The sequence below is a fragment of the Dermacentor andersoni genome, chromosome 2 (assembly GCF_023375885.2).
Source record: "Dermacentor andersoni chromosome 2, qqDerAnde1_hic_scaffold, whole genome shotgun sequence".
Taxonomy (NCBI): Eukaryota; Metazoa; Arthropoda; class Arachnida; order Ixodida; family Ixodidae; genus Dermacentor; species Dermacentor andersoni.
In genome coordinates, this window is record NC_092815.1 from 222,563,243 (window position 1) to 222,579,138 (window position 15,896).

Below are 15,896 nucleotides of genomic sequence, written 5' to 3' on the forward strand. Positions count from 1 at the left end.
TATTTGCCTTGGAACCGGAACTAAATGCCAGTTTGTCGCAATAGCCTGGTCTCAATGGGAAGTCTCTGGGCGATCGTAATGCATGTGAAACGGACAATGATCTGCTTGGAGTTGTATCCGAAAGAAAAATGTATAAAAATGAGAAAATGGTGTGTGGCTGTAAGGGACAACATAGTATAATGTAGCATAAGCTAGAGTCCTTTCGTGTACTGCAATAATACTTTGACATCATATGCACTTTTGAAATTTTTTTCTTTTCAGTAACATGTAATTGGTTTCTCTATGTATAAATTTGGTACTTGTAAGGGGTCGTAAATACACCTGGCATGTCATTTAGTTTTTATATTTTTTTTCAGGCGGTTGTTTTAAATTTGTAAATATAATGTGTAGATTGTACGTACATGTGATGTGATAGTTAACCGTTGGTTCAAGCTTTGTTATACAAGATGCTACATGCATATTGAGTGTTTCTGTAATTGGAAGATGCGCGTGGGCACCCCCACAAAGAAGACGAACTGCTTCTGAGTCTCGAGCTGGCAGTGTGGCCAATTCCCCTCGCGGGTATGAGCCATGTTGTGAGGCAACAACTGGCCAGCGCTGCAGTTGTTTTTGCGAATGTATACTTTCTATATAGTCTTTAGTATCCAATCCATCGTTCGCGTACCGTTTTGGTTGAGTGACGAACCCTTGGAGGAGGTGGCCTTATCAACCTCGGCCGTCGACCATTGGCGCTCCCCGTGCTCGCCACGGAGCTGCTTCGTAGCGGCCGCAAAGTCTAGGACAGCTTGTCTGCATCTACACCTGCGGCTTTAACAACGTACGTCACGGTTATCAATTGCCGCGACGTCGGCATATTCTAATTACGTTGTTACGGGGATGTTGGGAGTACAGAAGATTATATTTACAATCTATTATTACGATATCATCGAGCGATGCTCAAGAAACGAGCCGCCGCGAGAACGACGATGAAGTTGGTCGGTGCGCTTGGCGCGAGCGAGTGTCGGTCGGCCTGGCTGCCTCGCTCCAGTGCAAATAGCCTGCAAATAGCCTCTTCTGTCTGTGTCTTTCCACACGCAACATTCTGGTGGAGGTCAGCGATCTCCGTCCTCACCACGGAACTCAGAAGTGGTCGGCACACCGAGCTTGTCACCATGCCTCCCGGTGACGCGCCCACCTCTGCAACGGCTTCGGCTTGTCCCACTGCTCCAATCGTCACGGTCGCCCCACATCGCGACCCAGGTGTGTTCTCTGGCCTGGAGGGCCACGATGTTGACGAATGGATCAAACTCTATGAACACGCCAGTGCTAATAACAGATGGAACACAACGATTATGCTCGCCAATGTCATCTTTTATCTCGGCGGCACCCCACGCGTGTGGCACCAAACGCATGACGACGAGATAACCAGTTGGAACAATTTCAAAGAGAAGCTACGGGAACTGTTCGGCGACCCAATTGGGCGCAAGGCTGCCTCGAGAAAGGCTCTTCGTCCCGTGTTCAGTCATCTACGGAGCCGTACGTCTCCTACATCCTCGACGTCTCGCCCACTTCGACCCTGATGCCCCTACAGAATTGCGTACAGATGCCAGCGGTCATGGCGTAGGTGCCGTACTAGCCCAGTGTCAGCGTGGCCAGGATCGCGTTATTGCTTATGCGAGTCGCCTCCTCACACCATCGGAGCGCAACTATTCCATTACGGGACGAGAATGCCTTGCTGTAGTCTGGGCGGTTGCGAAGTTCCGTCCTTACCTTTACGGTCGCCCTTTTTCCGTAGTCACTGACCATCATGCTCTCTGCTGGCTTTCTTCGCTAAATGATCCTACAGGCCGGCTTGGTCGATGGGCTTTGAGGCTACAAGAATTTTCATATTCCGTGGTGTACAAGTCTGGCCGCCTGCACCAAGACGCTGACAGCTTGTCGCGTAACCCTGTTGACGAATCTGACTCCTCTAATATTGCCAGTGCTTCTTGCGTATCCTCTATCACAGCTGCTTCATTTCGCCGACGAGCAATGCCTTGACGCCTACATCAGAGAACTCATCGAGCGTTTTGAGCACTCTCCGGCCGATGCTACTCTACGCCTCTTCGTCCTCCGCGACGGTGCTCTGTACCGTCGTAACCTTCATCCGGACGGCTCTGAGTTCCTCCTTGTAATATCTAAACACCTCCGCTCCACCGTTATAGAAGAGCTCCACGACGCACCAACGGCAGGACATCTCGGCGTATCTCGAACCTATGACCGCGTACGTCGCCGTTTTTTCTGGCCGGGTCTTGCCTGTTCCGTACGACGTTACGTCGCCGCTTGTGAAGTTTGCCAACGACGCAAGATGCCTTCCCAGCTCCCCGCTGGTTACCTGCAGCCGCTCCACATTCCTGCCGAGCCCTTTCATCGTGTCGGCTTAGACCTTCTCGGCCCATTTCCGAAATCTACATCAGGGAACAAGTGGGTTGCAGTCGCGGTGAACTACGCGACCCGCTACGCCGTAACCCGTACTCTTCCGATCAGTTGCGCAACTGATGTTGCGGGCTTCCTCCTACATGATATTATTTTGATGCATGGTGCTCTGCGTCAATTGCTAACAGACCGTGGCCGTATGTTTTTGGCCAAAGCCATCGACGACATCATGCGTGCCTGCTATACGGCATAAATTTACCACCTCCTACCATCCCCAAACGAACGGCCTCACTGAGCGCTTGAACCGCACCCTTACAGACATGATATCCAAATACGTTTCCGACGACCACCGTGACTGGGACCTGGCTCTACCTTACATTACCTTTGCATACAACTCCTCCCGTCTCCTCCCGGCTTTTCCCCGTTTTACCTCTTGTATGGCCGCCATTGGAATATGAACCTGGCAACGTTTAACGCAAGAACATTATCTAGTGAGGCGAGTCTAGCAGTGCTATTGGAAGAATTAGAGGGCAGTAAATGGGATATAATAGGGCTCAGTGAAGTTAGGAGGCCAAAAGAAGCATATACAGTCTTAAGGAGCGGGCACGTCCTGTGCTACCGGGGCTTAGCGGAGAGACGAGAACTAGGAGTCGGATTCCTGATTAATAAGAATATAGCTGGTAACATACAGGAATTCTATAGCATTAACGAGAGGGTGGCATGTCTTGTTGTGAAACTTAATAAGAGGTACAAAATGAAGGTTGTACAGGTCTACGCCCCTACATCCAGTCATGATGACCAGGAAGTCGAAAGCTTCTACGAAGACGTGGAATCGGCGATGGGTAGAGTGAAAACAAAATACACCATACTGATGGGCGATTTCAATGCCAAGGTAGGCAAGAAGCATGCTGGAGACAAGTCAGTGGGGGAATATGGCATAGGCTCTAGGAATAGCAGAGGAGAGTTATTAGTAGAGTTTGCAGAACAGAATAATATGCGGATAATGAATACGTTCTTCCGCAAGCGGGACAGCCGAAAATGGACGTGGAGGAGCCCGAACGGCGAGACTAGAAATGAAATAGATTTCATACTCTGCGCTAACCCTGGCATCATACAAGATGTGGACGTGCTCGGTAAGGTGCGCTGCAGTGACCACAGGATGGTAAGAACTCGAATTAGCCTAGACCTGAGGAGGGAACGGAGGAAACTGGTACATAAGAAGCCGATCAATGAGTTAGCGCTAAGAGGGAAAATAGAGGAATTCCAGATCAAGCTACAGAACAGGTATTCGGCTTTAAGTCACGAAGAGGACCTTAGTGTTGAAGCAATGAACGACAATCTTGTGGGCATCATTAAGGAGTGTGCAATAGAAGTCGGTGGTAACTCCGTTAGACAGGATACCAGTAAGCTATCGCAGGAGACGAAAGATCTGATCAAGAAACGCCAATGTATGAAAGCCTCTAACCCTACAGCTAGAATAGAACTGGCAGAACTTTCGAAGTTAATCAACAAGCGTAAGACAGCTGACATAAGGAAGTATAACATGGATAGAATTGAACAAGCTCTCAGGAACGGAGGAAGCCTAAAAGCAGTGAAGAAGAAACTAGGAATTGGCAAGAATCAGATGTATGCGCTAAGAGACAAAGCCGGCAATATCATTACTAATATGGATGAGATAGTTCAAGTGGCTGAGGAGTTCTATAGAGATTTATACAGTACGAGTGGCACCCACGATGATAATGGAAGAGATAATAATCTAGAGGAATTTGATATCCCAGAAGTAACGCCGGAAGAAGTAAAGAAAGCCTTGGGAGCTATACAAAGGGGGAAGGCAGCTGGGAAGGATCAGGTAACAGCAGATTTGCTGAAGGATGGTGGGCAGATTGTTCTAGAAAAACTGGCCACCCTGTATACACAATGCCTCAAGACCTCGAGCGTACCGGAATCTTGGAAGAACGCTAACATAATCCTAATTCATAAGAAAGGCGACGCCAAAGACTTGAAAAATTATAGACCGATCAGCTTACTGTCCGTTGCCTACAAAGTATTTACTAAGGTAATTGCAAATAGAATCCGGAACACCTTAGAGTTCCGTCAACCAAAGGACCAGGCAGGATTCCGTAAAGGCTACTCAACAATAGATCATATTCACACTATCAATCAGGTGATAGAGAAATGTGCGGAATATAACCAACCATTATATATAGCTTTCATTGATTACGAGAAAGCGTTTGATTCAGTCGAAACCTCAGCAGTCATGGAGGCATTGCGGAATCAGGGTGTAGACGAGCCGTATGTAAAAATACTGAAAGATATCTATAGCGGCTCCACAGCCACTGTACTCCTCCATAAAGAAAGCAACAAAATCCCAATAAAGAAAGGCGTCAGGCAGGGAGATACGATCTCTCCAATGCTATTCACAGCGTGTTTACAGGAGGTATTCAGAGACCTGGATTGGGAAGAATTGGGGATAAGAGTAAATGGAGAATACCTTAGTAACTTGCGCTTCGCTGATGATATTGCCTTGCTTAGTAACTCAGGGGACCAACTGCAATGCATGCTCACTGATCTGGAGAGGCAGAGCAGAAGGGTGGGACTAAAAATGAATCTGCAGAAAACTAAAGTAATGTTTAACAGTCTCGGAAGGGAACAGCAGTTTACGATAGGTAGCGAGGCACTGGAAGTGGTAAGAGAATACATCTACTTAGGACAGGTAGTGACTGCTGATCCAGATCATGAGAGTGAAATAATCAGAAGAATAAGAATGGGCTGGGGTGCGTTTGGCAGGCATTCGCAGATCATGAACAGCAGGTTGCCATTATCCCTCAAGAGAAAAGTGTATAACAGCTGTGTCTTACCAGTACTCACGTACGGGGCAGAAACCTGGAGGCTTACGAAAAGGGTTCTACTTAAATTGAGGACGACGCAACGAGCTATGGAAAGAAGAATGATAGGTGTAACGTTAAGGGATAAGAAAAGAGCAGATTGGGTGAGGGAACAAACGCGCGTTAATGACATCTTAGTTGAAATCAAGAAAAAGAAATGGGCATGGGCAGGACATGTAATGAGGAGGGAAGATAACCGATGGTCATTAAGGGTTACGGACTGGATTCCGAGGGAAGGGAAGCGTAGCAGGGGGCGACAGAAAGTTAGGTGGGCAGATGAGATAAGGAAGTTTGGAGGGTCAACATGGCCACAATTAGTACATGACCGGGGTAGTTGGAGAAGTATGGGAGAGGCCTTTGCCCTGCAGTGGGCGTAATCAGGCTGATGATGATGATGATGATGGCCGCGAACCAACGCTACCACTGGACACTGTGCTTCCGTCCGCCACAGCTTCAACTAGCGATTATGCCCGTGATGCAATCGCCCATGCTGACCACGCTCGCCAACTTGCGCGCGCTCGTCTACAAGTGTCTCAACATAAGCAGAAGCAACGCTACGACCTCCGTCACCGTGATATGGCCGGAACTTTGCGACCGGAATATGGCCGGAACTTTGCGACAGCCCAAACTAAAGCCAAGCACTCCCGCTCGGTGAAGGAGTAATTTATTTCGGCAGGTGACAGCAGACGGCTGGCGTAAGCTATCACGCACTCGGTACCGTTCACCTGTTGGGCGAGAACAGCGCCAATGCCGTGGCCGCTTGCGTCAGTGTGGACTTCGGTCGGTGCATATGGATCAAAGTGGGCAAGTATGGGAGGGGTGGTCAGAAACCCGATGAGAGGGGCGAACGCGTGAGCCTGCTCCGGGCCGCATGAGAATGACGTGTTCTTCTTTAGAAGATCTGTCAAAGGCCGAGCAACGTCGGCGAAGTTTTTGACGAAACGGCGAAAGAACACAGGCCGACGAAGCAGCGCACGTCAGAAGCAGAACGTGGCACAGAGAAACTGCGTACGGCACGAACATTTTCCGGATCTGGTTGGACACCGGATGCGTCAACGAGGTGTCCCAACACTTTAATCTGACGGCGCCCGAATTGACACTTCGCGGAGTTCAGTTGTAGGCCGGCTTTTCGGAAGACCGCAAGAATTTCAGCGAGTCGGATAAGGTGGCTGCCGAGCGTGGGAGAAAAAACAATAACGTCGTCAAGGTAACAGAGACAGGTGGTCCATTTGAAGCCTCGCAGAAGAGAGTCCATCGTACGTTCAACTGTCGCAGGAGCATTGCATAGGCCAAAGGGCATGACTTTGTACTGACGTAACCCATCTGGCGTGATGAATGCCATCTTCTCGTGGTCCATTTCATCAATTGAAATCTGCCAGTAGCCGGATCGAAGATCGATGGACGAGAAGTATTTAGCTCCGTGCAAGCAGTCCAATGCGTCATCGATGCGTGGTAGTGGGTAGACGTCTTGCGCGTGATTTTGTTGAAGTGGCGATAATCGACGCAAAAACGCCAGGTACCATCTTTCTTGTTCACAAGTACGACAGGCGAAGCCCAAGTGCTGGCTGATGGCTCGATGACCCCTTTGCGGAGCATTTTGTCCACTTCTGATATGATGACTCGACGTTCAGCATTCGATATCCGATAGACACGCCGACGAATAGGATTCGTGTCTCCAGTGTTTATACGGTGGTCAACGACAGATGTTTGGCCTAAAAGCCTGTCGCCCAAATCAAAGATGTCACTGTACGATTCAAGCAGGTGACGCATGTCCGTGGCCTGTGCAGAGGTGAGGTCAGGTGTAATCATTTTCGCGAAGTCAGCCGTTAAAGAACCAGAGGTGTGAGCGGCAATTGGCGCCAATAAGCCACTGTTGCAATCGCACCGCTGGCACGAGTTGTTGCATCTGGGTCGCAAGCCCCAAGGGTAGCGTTGGCCTGGCGGCCTGGGGCACAACTGGAAGCATCCGAAGGTCCTGGCAAAGCATGAGTCGACTGGTAACAGAACAACTTGTTCATTCTAGCATCGCAAAAGAGCGGGCGGTCAGGTCGACCGAAGTGGAGAGACGGGAGAGCACGTTACTCGACAGAAGAAATCGGAGCCTCTCTCAGCGTCCGGGAGCAGCTGCTCTTATACTCTCGGAGCCAAGGGGAAGAAGGAACGCCTCGACAGAGGCGCACGTGATGCGCGGCACGGACAGGCTGAGAGACACGTTGGGACGAGTGTAGTGACGCATCCGCCGGGCCGGCGCCGGTCAGACCTCCTCGCTTCACACTTGGGGAGCTCCTCTCCCCGGCTGCCGCGCTTTGACAAGCATGGGCACCAACATGCACACACACACACACACACACGCACACTTGAAGACACGTGGCATTGAAACATGCCTGGACGCGCTTGGCGGGGAGGCGTATCGGTGGCGCTGAACGGGCCAAAATGTCCGCCGCTTTGAACGAAGCCCCGGCGTCCGTTGCATCCGCGCCGGCTGTACCGCGCGTTGTAGGCGAAACGTAACAGACTGCCCAGCCGGGGGAAGGAGATCCCGATGGTCAGGGGACTGCATCCGCTGTCCGGAGGGATGTCGCTCGATGATGCTCATAACCGAAGTCGGGCGTCCTTCGGCGTTTCTTGAGCGCAGCGCACAGAGAAGGCCTCGTTCTCTCGTTCAGGTTCACACAGGACACTGCAAAGTGACTTCGGGAGAGTTGACATTTTTGTTGTCGTTCCCGGCAAGCGTTAGAACTACGCCAAAACTCAACCGCTCAGTCAGCAATCACGAAACAACCCTCACCAAGTCCTGCCAGGCTCTTTCCCCTTTTATACCACTGCCTAGTTCCTTACAGTAGTCTAGCAGCACTCAGAACGCGTCCACAAATTGGAAAATTGCACTAGAAAGCACGTCATCACTTTGAAACACTAAACAAAAGCAATATGTTAAAAATCCTGCCTCAGGAAGAAAAACATCAGTAACAAACAACTCTGAGGCTGATTCCTACGTTAGGGGCTTCGACTTAAGCCATCGGCGTTACCGTTGAGACTCCCCTTTTTGTAACGCACCTCAAAGGAATATTGTTGTAAAGCGAGGCTCCAGCGCAGGAGGCGGCCATTTGTGGAAGAGATGGTCTGCAGCCATTGGAGAGGGCAGTGATCCGTCTCGAAGCATGCGAAGCGGAGAACGCAGCGAGCGACCGTACACTAGCTCAGCTGGCGAAAACCCCGTAGCCGCATGCGGCGCGGTCTTTAATGCCAACGTCACCCCAGGCAGACACAGCTCCCAGTCAGTTTGTTGTTTAAAACACAATGCTCTCAACACGCGCTTCATGACGGAGTGGAGCTTCTCAACGGAATTCGACATTGTGTGGTACACTGAGCTGTCTAACAGCTTTACCCCACACCTTTCGAGAAAGGCTGTCGTCAAAGGGCTAGCAAACACTGTGTCCTGATCTGATTGGATTTCCGCAGGAAAACCAACTCGCGCAAATATCGACAGTAGTGCATCGACTATCTCAACTGAGCTGAGTTCTTTAAGCGGCACTGCTTCAGGGAACTTTGTCGCTGGGCAGATCACAGTCAAAATGTGTCTGTGCCCCGTGGTTGTTACCGGCAGAGGTCCCACTGTATCAATTACGAGCCTTCTAAAAGGCTCCGTAATGATAGGTACCAACTTCAACGGTGCCCTCGATTTGTCCCCTGGTTTGCCCACCCGCTGACAGGTGTCACATGTCCTCACAAAGTGGTCTGCGTCCCGAAAACACCCTGGCCAATAGTACTCTTGCAAGAGACGGTCCTTCGTTTTCTTAACTCCTAGGTGTCCGGACCACGAACCCCCATGCGACAATCGCAACAGATCCTGACGGTAGCACTGAGGCACGATCAGCTGATCGAACTCCACTCCCCTGCGGTCTTGATACTTCCGGTACAGGACCCCACCTCTTTCCACAAAACGAGCATTTTTCTTGGCGATACCTTCCTTGACATTGCAGCGTATGTTTTCTAGGCTGCCATCCTTTTTTTGCTCGGCTATCAAAGCCGACCGGCTGACTTTTAGCAACCTATTAAGTCCGTCTGACGTAGGCGCGATGAGCAAATCTGCAGATAGCTCTTCTAACTTTCCCGTGTCGGGCATTTCCTCTCCAGTATCTGGTGCCTTCAACGCTACAGGCTCAATTGTATTCAGTTCGGACGTGCTCAGAATATCAGCTTGCTGCGCCTCTGACCCTTTCTCATTGTTCGACAACGTCGGCCCCGCAACTACCGCCTTTGCAGCGAGCTCCCGAACCTTCGATCTGGTTAAGGCCTGAACGCTAGCCTCACCAAACAAAAGCCCCTTCTCGCGCAGGAGGTGATCGGACCTGTTCGAAAATAGGTACGGGTACTGGGGGGACAGCATAGATGACACTGCGGCTTCCGTCTCAAGTGCTCCGAAAGGTCCTTCAATAAGCACTTTTGCTACGGGCAGACACACGCTATGAGCTTCCACGGCTTGCTTGATCCATGCGCACTCGCCCGTGAACATATCGGGTTCTACGTAAGAGGGGTGAACTACATCCATCGTAGCTGCGGAATCGCGAAGCGCTCGGCACTCTTTCCCGTTCACAAGGAGGTCTCGCATGTAAGGCTCGAGAAGCTTCATGTTCTCGTCAGTGCTGCATAATGACAAAAACACGACTTTTGTTTTTGTTTCTGGACACTGCGCCGAAAAGTGACCCGGCTTCTGGCACGTATAACACACGCGCGCTTGCCTCGTCTCGAACCGTTTTCTGCGTTCGGCTTCGGCTGCCGCCGTCTCCTTAGGTTCGGTCGGACACTGCGCCGAAAAGTGACCCGGCTTCTGGCACGTATAACACACGCGCGCTTGCCTCGTCTCGAACCGCTTTCTCATGGGCGTGAACTTCGGCCTCTCAAACTTGGAGCCAAATTCACCCTTTTGACCGTCCTTAGCTCCGCGAGCCCGACGCGTCACAAACTCCTCGTATAGCTCGGCGGCTTTAGCCACCGTACTAACGTCTGGCCTATCCAAGACCCAGTACCGCACGTTCTCAGGTAACCGACTATAAAACTGTTCCAGCCCGAAACACTGCAGAACTTTCTCGTGGTCACCAAACGCTTTCTCTTCTTTGAGCCACTCCTGCATGTTTGACATAAGCCTGTAGGCAAACTCTGTATATGACTCACTTTTGCCTTTCTCATTTTCCCGAAACTTCCGACGGAACGCCTCCGCTGACAGCCTGTACTTTTTTAGCAGACTCGATTTCACTTTATCGAAATCCTCTGCCTCCTCTCTCTTTAAGCGAGCGACTACGTCGGCCGCCTCACCGGGTAACAAAGTGAGCAAGCGCTGTGGCCACGTTTCCCGAGAGAACCCCTGCTTCTCGCACGTTCGCTCAAAGTTAACCAGGAACAAACCAATGTCCTCTCCAAGATTAAACGGCCGCATCAGGTCAGTCATTTTGAACGATACTCGTCCTCCTGCACCGTGTGCCTGACTTCCATTACGAGCGCGTTCCATCTCTACCTCGAGACGCTTCATTTCCAAAGCGTGTTGACGGTCGCGCTCTTTTTCTTGTTGCTCTCGCTCTTTCTGTTCTTTAAGTTCTTGTCTTTTTGCCGTCTCCCTCACCTCAATGGTCTCAAGGCATTCCGACAGCTCGTCATCCTCAGCTTCTAACTCAAGAATAGCCCTTAGCAGTTCTGGTTTTCTGAGTTTGTCTGAGACATCCAGACCCAACTCTCTTGCAAGCTCCAGCAATTTCGGTTTGCGCAACGACTTCAAATCCATGGCTGCTCTGAATGCTGCTTTCTCTACTGCCTTCTATTGTCTTGCCGCAAACTAACCCGGCAGCAACGACAACCACAATTACCAGCTCTGTTTCTGACACTAACAAAAGCCTGGCAAAACTCAGAAGACGAAAGTCCCGCACTCACCAAACCTCGCAGCCAAGAATTCAGCGCAGTCGTTCCGCTGCAGGCAACCAGTCATCACACAGGGCTCGTTGCACTGCTCCCGGATGGTCGTTGTGCTGCTCAGCATACAGTCAACCGCATATCTTCGCTGCTGGCCTCCGTTGTCGCGATCTCACCGCTACCAGCCAGTTGTTGCAATCTCAGCGCTGACACCCGTTGTTGCAATCCCACCGCTGCCACCAGTTGTTGCAATCGCACCGCTGGCACGAGTTGTTGCATCTGGGTCGCAAGCCCCAAGGGTAGCGTTGGCCTCGCGGCCTGGGGCACAACTGGAAGCATCCGAAGGTCCTGGCAAAGCATGAGTCGACTGGTAACAGAACAACTTGTTCATTCTAGCATCGCAAAAGAGCGGGCGGTCAGGTCGACCGAAGTGGAGAGACGGGAGAGCACGTTACTCGACAGAAGAAATCGGAGCCTCTCTCGGCGTCCGCGAGCAGCTGCTCTTATACTCTCGGAGCCGAGGGGAAGAAGGAACGCCTCGACAGAGGCGCACGTGATGCGCGGCACGGACAGGCTGAGAGACACGTTGGGACGAGTGTAGTGACGCATCCGCCGGGCCGGCGCCGGTCAGACCTCCTCGCTTCACACTTGGGGAGCTCCTCTCCCCGGCTGCCGCGCTTTGACAAGCGTGGGCACCAACATGCACACACACACACACGCACACTTGAAGACACGTGGCATTGAAACATGCCTGGACGCGCTTGGCGGGGAGGCGTATCGGCGGCGCTGAACGGGCCAAAATGTCCGCCGCTTTGAACGAAGCCCCGGCGTCCGTTGCATCCGCGCCGGCTGTACCGCGCGTTGTAGGCGAAACGTAACACCACTCTCGACATTCAGACTCTGAATGTCAAATTCCGAACCGCTAGAAACGCTGGCCAAGAAGATGCCGGCCGGAATCACTTTAGGGCACAGGCTGAAATTCGGAAGCGGTAGAACAACGTCGTTGTTAGTAACCGTGACCAACGTATGCGGAACAGCAACGTTCCGGTTCAAAAGCACGTCGATGATGGGGCGAAGCACATATTCACCATCAGGAACCTGTGGCTGGGCGGTCAAAGTGACGTAAGTAACTGCCTCGGGTGACAGACGCACATCGTGAAGCGAGCACAAGTGCAGTGGGGCGGTGCTCGGAGCATCGGCGAGTTGCAGCAGTTCCAACTGAAGAACGCCGGTCACTCAGTCGATGAGAGCAGAATAAGTGGATAAAAAGTCCAATCCAAGGATAACGTCGTGAGGGCAGTTGTCGATCACAGCAAAGAGAACAGAAATAGGACGGCCGGCAATAATTAAACGCGCAGTACACATTCCAAGAATAACCAGCACGCCGCCGTCGGCCACACGAAGCACTCGGGCAGCTGCTGGGGTGATGACCTTCTTTAGTCTACGAAGGCTAGTATTCATCACAAATACGTGAGCTCCAGTGTCGACGAGTGCTTGGACAGGTAAGCCGTCTATTTTAACGTCAATTACGCTTCTCCTTGTGGGCACAGACAGAGGATTTGCTGCGGTAGTAGGCAATGCAGCACAACCTCCGATGGCTGCATTTCTTAGTTTTCCGAAAGGGTGCGGCCAAAAGCCACAGGGGACGAAAGGCGACGTGGCTGCGGCGAACGGAAAGATGGGCGACGTGTTTGCGATGACGAGACTGGTGTCCGCGCGGCGATGGTGAGGGAGTGTACGTACCACGTGTTTCTAGTTGAGTTGTCGCTATTAGACTCGGCGGTGGGCGAAACATTGCGGGCATTTTCATTAAAACGGCTCAGGTTAGTCGGCGTGCCAGGTGTTGAGGACCACGAGTTTCGACAGCTGGTATCTGGCGACATGACCAATGCGGCGACAGGTGAAACATATCGGCTGGTCGTCCGCGGTTCTCCACTCAATCGGCTTGCCATAACGCGGAGAGAAGCGTCGGGGTGGAGCGAAAATAGTAGAAGGGCGTTCGTTAGCTCTGGGATGGGCGACAGCACACACAGAGCGTAAACCAATGTTCTCAAGTTCCTGGCGAACGATGGCTTGTACGAGAGGAACTGAAAATGTCGTAGCATCAGGGCTACGCGAACCGAAAGCTGCGGGCGCCATCGGATCCAGTTCACGTCTAACGATTCGCATCACATCCTCTGACGTCGACGCATGCTGCTGTGCGGGTTGATCACACGTCGACGTTGCGCCAGTATTGGCAAGTCTGGCGAATGGTTGCAAGACGCGTCGGCTTTTGGCCTGCTCGAATTGTCGGCACTCTTTAATGATAGCATCAACTGTAGAGCAGCTTTTGCACATGAGCAGATTAAACGCGTCGTCAGCAATGCCCTTAAGCACGTGCCCTACCTTCTCAGCTTCTGTCATGTCGTGATCGGCCTTACGACAAAGTGCCAGCACGTCCTGGATGTACGAGACAGGTCTGCGTGGGGGATTGAGCACGGGAGGCCAGTTCCTACTTTGCGGCAATTTTACGGCCGGCTGGTTTGCCAAACAACCCTGTCAACTTCTCTTTGCATTGGTCCCAGCTGGTTGGCTCCTCTTCGTGGTTTTCGTACCATACATTTGCCGTGCCTCTTAGGTAGAACAACAGGTTAACTAGCATAAGCGTAGGGTCCCCTCTGTTGATTCCACTCACACGTTCGTACATGGCCACCCGCTGTTCAACGCCGCCGCCATCGGTCCCGCAGAAAGTTTCAGGATCCTTGGGTTGCACAACGACAACGGAAGGTGACAGCGACGTAGCATACGGTGACGTAGGAGGCGGCAACGACGTTGATCCCGAGTGCTCACCATCATTCATGGTGCGGACGGTGATGCGACGTCCACTGCGGAGCTCTCTTTCCAGCCGTGGTACCATTGGTGGTACCATGCACCTCTCACCAATATGTTACGGGGATGTTGGGACTATAGAAGATTATATTTACAATATGTATATATACAAAATGAGTCTGAGTAGTTAAGATGGCTGACCACCAACAACCCGCAGCAGCCAGCGTCTCGCGATCTTCTACTTCCTTTCTTCGTTCATTCTTCCGTAACAATATTAATATATGACAATAGTAACAATATTTACATTTTCCATCTTGGACGACATTCGTAATGTGCTTAGAATTAGTTGAATGCTGTCTTTAACAAATGTATTTTCAAATAATAAATTGATTGATTCAAAAAGAAAAGGCATTAATGATAGAATGGTTATAATTTAAGTTCTCGAACAAGATATCTTTGTAGTTTGGTATGATCAGTCGAGTGTAGTTATAAAATTTATTATGATATAAATCTTCCGTAGAACCACTGGCTCAACTTCGTAACCCAAATTTTGCTCACATATGAGTGACATGTGAGAGAGTGCACATAATGAAACTATGGGCAAATTAATTAATGAAGTAAACTGCCATGGTGTATCCCGAGTTTGGTGCCAAAACTATCGGGGCCACCAGCGCCACTTGCAGCGGCAGCGGCTTCAAGTCTCGGAGGATCCATATTTTGCGCGGCATTCATTAGATGGCGCTACCCTCGCACATTCTGCTCCTGCGGCGGCATTCCTCGAAGGGAGGTGGGGGAAAGATGAGTGGGGCCACGTGACGTCTGGGCGGCCGGCAGCAGCTTTTCCGCTAGCATCCCCTGGCGTCTCAAGCGGGCCGTATCCTTTGCGCCGCGCCCTTATACCTAGCGCCGCGGCTAAACCGTCCCCGCAGCAGCAGCAGCAGCAGCCGCGAGAGAAGGAAGCGGTTGTGGACGTGGTGGGGAGTGCGCGCGTGCCATGGCCTGCTGTGGATTACGGCGTTGAAAAGGACCCGAGCGCCCGCGGAGGATGCAGCCGTCTTTCCAGGCCGGCAAACAGGCGGCTGCCTACCGGGACCCTGCCGGACGGAGGCCCGTCTACGCCGCCAACCCGCGAAAGGTGACCCGGGGTCCGGGGAGGGGCTGCCTGTCACGGGCTCCCCTGTCAGCGGCGCTTGCTCGCGGCGCGATCGCCGTGCGCGCGCGGCCATCGGGCGCCGACGGCCGCTCTTTATCGCTTTCCGGCGCCGCTGGCCAGTGAACTCCTGAGTTCGGCCTCACCGCCACTCTCGAATTTTTTTTTCCCTACTCCGTGCCGCCTCCTTCCCCACCTCCACGGAGGAAAGATTGCGTGAGGCTTTGACACAAAGCTTTCAAGTGGCACCCGAGAATGTCCACGGTGCGGGCGGAAATTAGCTTCTTAGCGAATTTATTTTCTTTCAGTGACCGATCAGCAAACGCGCATCGACTCCGCCGGGCGGGATGGGGGCCGGGGGTGATCGGGCAGTCGCAGCGGGGGGGGGGGGGGGGGGGGGGGACTCAAAAAAAAAAAAAAAAAAAAAAAACGGGCAAACCCGGGCAGGGCTGTTGACACGATCGTTTCCGAGTCAAGCGCCGTCGGTAGGTGCGATGGCGCCCCTTCCTCTCCCCATACCATGACGGAGACAAGTCTTCCTCGTCGGACTCGAAAAATCCCCTTGGCCGCACGACATGTGACCAACTTGTCAGCGTAGAGATCTCGCTTGCACTGTTTGCTGCCGGGCACCGTGAGGGACCTTTTCGGTCGCTTGTCAGAGCTGTCGAAGGCCGTTCTGCCGATTACACGCAACACTCGCCGCCAATAATCCGCCGTCGGAGCGATGTGCATTTCAATCCCCAATAAATAACGCAGGA

The 15,896-nt window shown here is 52.0% G+C and overlaps 1 protein-coding gene across 3 annotated transcripts in view; it reads left to right on the top strand.

Annotated features, from left to right (window-relative positions):
* Window positions 1–14,875: 14,875 nt before the first annotated feature.
* shep (RNA binding motif single stranded interacting protein alan shepard) overlaps window positions 14,876–15,896 on the top strand; it is a 157,559-nt gene continuing 156,538 nt past the window's right edge. For 2 of the 3 annotated variants that reach the window (XM_050186813.3, XM_050186814.3), the window contains exon 1: window positions 14,880–15,123. In XM_050186813.3, the coding sequence (XP_050042770.1) occupies window positions 15,034–15,123 (90 nt within the window). In that variant the 5' untranslated portion in view covers window positions 14,880–15,033. Of the gene's footprint in view, window positions 15,124–15,896 lie in introns of all 3 variants that reach the window. The other variant, XM_055075764.2, reaches the window with a different exon arrangement.